Raw genomic sequence first — 4,544 nt, 5'->3', positions numbered from 1 at the left:
TTTCGATCATTTGATGTAAATAAAAAAAAAAAAAAAAACTCGAACACCTTTCTTATTCCCGTCTGGAGATAAAGGCACTCGCGATTTTGTTAATTAGTTACAGTTAGTCGTATTGCTCGTCATGAGACTTTATTTTGTAGCTAAGATGTGTCATGATCCAACCAGTGCATAGATTCGCTCCTTCGTAAGATTCGAGGAGGATTAAAGGCACTTCCTGGCTCGTTCATTTATATAATTCGATGATTTTTCGAAATTCCATTGATTGACTCTTGGCTAATTTTTTCAGTGATCATCTCCGTGCTGGAAGTGACCATTTCTGTTCAGTGGTTGCCTTTCTGGAGCGTCGGACGGTCTATTTCTCTTGAAGAAACCACACTGTTAAAGAAATAAAAGGTATTTAATTTCTCTCTTCCTATTATATCCTATCTTATTTATTAAAAAAAATAACCATAAGAATAATTTACAAAATAATTCCAAAATTTTAAAAATCTATAAACGAATCAAATTTCGATAGATAAATATCTTAATAATTTCACCGAATACACGATCTTATTTAATTTGCATAAACAAACCTTGTGCAGCAGGAAAATAAGCAATAGTAGAATGATGGTTCCAGCGCAGGCGGAGAGTACCACGACCCAGAGCGGTATAACATCCGGTGCAGATGGCGTTATACTTGGCTCGACATTCGTTTTAATTTCGTGGCTCTTGATCACCTGTTCGGCAGGTGTACCTATGAAGGGCTGCTTGGTGACTCGGGCTATCAATTTAGTCGAGACCCTGACTTTTTCTTGAAGAGCTACCTTCTTCAGTGTCCTCGCGTCTACTCTGTACCTAGCTCCGATCCAGACCTCTTGGTCTTTTTTCAAGGGGCCCAGAACACATCTGAGCATGACACACTTGGCGGAATCACATGGACTAACCGGCCCTTGCGTCCTAGGATCGCTTTCAAAATCTACTTTGTCGTCAAATTCGGTTTCGATCGGCTCGTCCTCCAAGTCTCTGGGCACCCTATGAAGCTTTTCGAATTTCTTAAACTCGTATATCCTAAGCATATCGCTCTCTTGCTTCGATGCGGAGCCTTCATTCAAATTAGGATTCTCATTGTGCGCAGTTTTCTCGACAGCCTCGCGATTTTCTCTTGCGTAAACTCTACTGGTCACTCTTCTATCCTCTGTCCTTCTCTCTTCATGAGTGCTGGAATAGCTGGACTCATAATCCTTTTCGATTTCACCGGCTCGGCCAGACTCCTCGTTCCAGGATTTACTGTAACTCTTCGTTTCGTACTTATTGCTAGCGCCACCACCTCCCAAGTACCCACTGTGCGGACTCAACGTGTACGTTCTTTCCTCGGTATAGGTAAAAGAACCCTGAAGAGGAAACCTACGGCCATCTTTGAGCACGATGAACCCTTTGCCAGTCGAATCGACCATGAGCTCACCTTCTATCCTCAAGAATCTGCTGTCTCTGGACTCGATACCCTCAGCAACGTAGCTCTGTCTACCGTAACTGTCTTGCAAAGGGAACATAGACCCGTCCTGGAATTCTATATACTCTCTCCTGTCGGCGGAATTCCTAAATCTTCCCATGAATTGAACATAATGCTTGCCTTGTCTGTTGTATAATTCATAAACAGACGCCGATTTCGACAAAGATCCGAACAATCGTTCTAATTCCTGAGTAGAGCTAACGTTGCGCAACTGGAATCCGAATTCCCCTCCTCGAACAGTCTCCTCTCGATCACCAGTGATGAAACCAGCCTGTATCCCCCGATGTTCACCGCCAGAGCTGCCATAACGTCTCTCCTGCTCGAGCCTGTATTCCTCCTCTTCCATCCTCCTCCTTTCCTCTTCTTGTCGCTGACGTATCTCTTCTTCCTCTACCCTTCTTCGTTCCTCCTCTTGCCTCCTCGTCTCTTCCTCCTGCGCTCTCCTCCTCTCTTCCTCCTGCCTTCTCTGATATTCCAAACGTTCTTGCTCCTCTCGTTGACGCTGCACGGCCAAAAGTTGTTCCTTCTTTCTATGGTGCTCCAGTCGAGCCTCTTCCTCCTGTCGACGCTGGGCCTCTTGCTGCCTCAGATATTCCTGATATCTTTCGTCGCTCTCGTTCACCTCGGAGTTGAATCTGTTCGAGGAAGATACGCGGCCTCCAGAGACACTGGTCTCGCCCCAACGATTCTCCAACGTCTGAGAGTGATTCGTTCTGGTTTCATAGCTTTCGTCGAGGCCTGGAACTCTTGTACCAAACGCGCTGCCATCACTGGACCGGAAACCACCGCCCAAACTGGTCTCCCCGTAACTACCAGACTCAGTGTCAAAAATCACGCCTCTATTGGCAGCGGATAAATCGCCGGTATTTATAGAACTGGCCCCCGAATTGTTCTGCGTATAAGTCGTGATTAGAACGTTTGGTTTGTTGCCAGTGTCAGATAATTGGAACCTTCTTGTCTCGCTGGTGATAACTTGAGAGGAGGAGGAAGAGGAGGAGGATGAGGAGGAGGAGGAAGTGGAGGAGTGACGAGATTTTTGGATGTTCGAACTGTCGCCACTGTTGATGTCGGACTCTTCTTTCTGGGTCATCTTGCTTCTGTCGGCGTCGAATCCTCGTTGCACGTTGATCGTCCTGCCTGATTGAGACTCGTCCAGGATCACTCCCGATGGGTCTGAGTGGTGCGAGTACATTCTCCTCCGTTGATCCAACTGCAAATGGTACATACATTTAGAGGCAGCCAAGTTAAGTTAAGAAGTATATCTTCCGTTTTCCAGTAATTGCAATACAATTTTTTAAAAATCATACCTTTAAACTAAGATAATTCGCATTGGCAGGTTCACAGGCGATGGGTCCAGACGTTTCCGGCTGTTCTAACAAATACAGCAACTCGTTTCCAGCCAACGTTTGCGCTGGCCAAACGAGGAATGCCTCGGCCTCGATGACGTCCGACGGGCCCTGATTCCGAATAGTGTAATTGTGCGTCATGGCTGGGCCAAATTCACCTTCGGTGGTCGCATTCGTCTCGCTGGTATAATTATCCGGATTGTAGTAAAGATCCTTGGGCTTGCTCTCACCGTCCACGCGCAGATCGGTCTCGATCCAAATCGGCAGCCTCAAAGTGTAGCTGTTGTCCCCGGTCGTGAACGGATTCTCAGGGTTGGTCGTGTTCACGTCCATTTCGAATTCGTAGATTGGCTTCATGCCGTGGGAGGTGACGGGTTGCAGCAACACTTTGAATTTGACCAATCCATTTTTCTGCAACGGGTTGCCAATATCGCAGCGAAGAGTGTTGTTGTTGGATTGTTTGGGCGCCGAGCATTGGACGGGCACCCCCATCGTCTCGATCTTTTCCACCTTGATGTAATCGATACCGGCGGGCAGTTTTAGATTGTACGTCGACTCGAAGGCGTCTTCGCCCATGTTCTGCACCAACACGTCCAATTGCAGTCGTTTGCCCGATCCCAACAGGTACTTTTGCACGTTTGACGTCACGTTCATTTGTAGATCCGGGATGCACACGTTGTCGGGGCCGCAGTTCTTTCTGATCGAGAGAGAGTCCTTTCTGGACGTTGTCGAGCCGAGGATTGGCCGCAACGGGAGTTTAGGATCCCTCGGTCGAGTGTCCTCGTAGCGTTCCTCGTCGAGGCTCATTCGCATCTCGGCGTCCAGGGAAGTGAGCTTGTCACGGATGTTAGGCGTCACGTAGACCTGCGAATGATGAAAGTGATGCTCGTCAGTCAGGTTTTTCTCCTTTTTTAGTCTTAAGATGAAAACTTATTCTCCATACCTGAACAGTGCGACAAAACTGTCGATCCCTGTCCACCATGATGGTACGATTCATCGTATTCCTTCCCTCCAACTCCAAGAAGAACAACCTGGGGCTTTTCGTCTTCTTCACGTCTAAAACGTATTGTATATTGAAGTTATGCCTTGGAAAAACACCGTCCCCGTTGTACTTGAAACAAGCCCTCAATAGAAGGCAGGTGACCCTATTGCCATCCGACAGAGTGCAATTCCTATCGTCCAACGAGATTAATTTCGACTCCAGATCGAACGACACGTACGAATCCATCTTGATCACGGGCCTCGATCTGAAGAACACTGCCGTGCTCGACTCGTACGCGCCCACCACCATGTCCGGGTAATGATTTCCATCTAGGTCAAGGCCACCAGCCACGGAGAACCCGAAAGTGTCGATGGGAACGTCCAGATTCTCGGCGTGGATCACCTGAGAATATTTTTCCAGAACACCGGTTGACGAGCCGTGGTAGACGTACACTGCACCGTGACCGCGTAGACCACCGTAAGGGGCACCCACCACGAAGTCGCCGTAACCGTCACGGTCGATGTCCCCGAGAGAGGCCAGTGACAAGCCGAATCGACCACGATTGCTCTCCCCGTCCCTGGATAAATGATAAGCAATTATCGCGTTGTAAGTTCAACGATCAACGTGTGTGTGTGTGTGTGTGTGTGTGTGTGTTGAGTTCTGACGATCTTTAAGAAGATCTTTAAGAAATTTGTTCGAGATCTTTAAGATCTTTAGGATGTGCTTT

General features: G+C 47.6%; 1 protein-coding gene across 2 annotated transcripts in view; it reads right to left on the bottom strand.

Annotated features, from left to right (window-relative positions):
- LOC102673330 (integrin alpha-PS2-like) overlaps nt 1-4,544 on the bottom strand; it is an 86,430-nt gene that overhangs the window by 496 nt on the left and 81,390 nt on the right. For both annotated transcript variants that reach the window (XM_006614497.2, XM_006614496.2), the window contains 4 exons: nt 3,779-4,394; nt 2,797-3,699; nt 573-2,699; nt 1-375 (listed from right to left, as the gene is read on the bottom strand). In XM_006614497.2, coding sequence (XP_006614560.1) covers nt 283-375; nt 573-2,699; nt 2,797-3,699; nt 3,779-4,394 — 3,739 coding nt within the window. In that variant the 3' untranslated portion in view covers nt 1-282. The remainder of the gene's footprint in view (nt 376-572; nt 2,700-2,796; nt 3,700-3,778; nt 4,395-4,544) is intronic.

Source organism: Apis dorsata, unplaced genomic scaffold, assembly GCF_000469605.1.
Source record: "Apis dorsata unplaced genomic scaffold, Apis dorsata 1.3 scaffold_188, whole genome shotgun sequence".
Taxonomy (NCBI): domain Eukaryota; kingdom Metazoa; phylum Arthropoda; class Insecta; order Hymenoptera; family Apidae; genus Apis; species Apis dorsata.
This window is presented reverse-complemented; position numbering and strand designations above follow the sequence as displayed.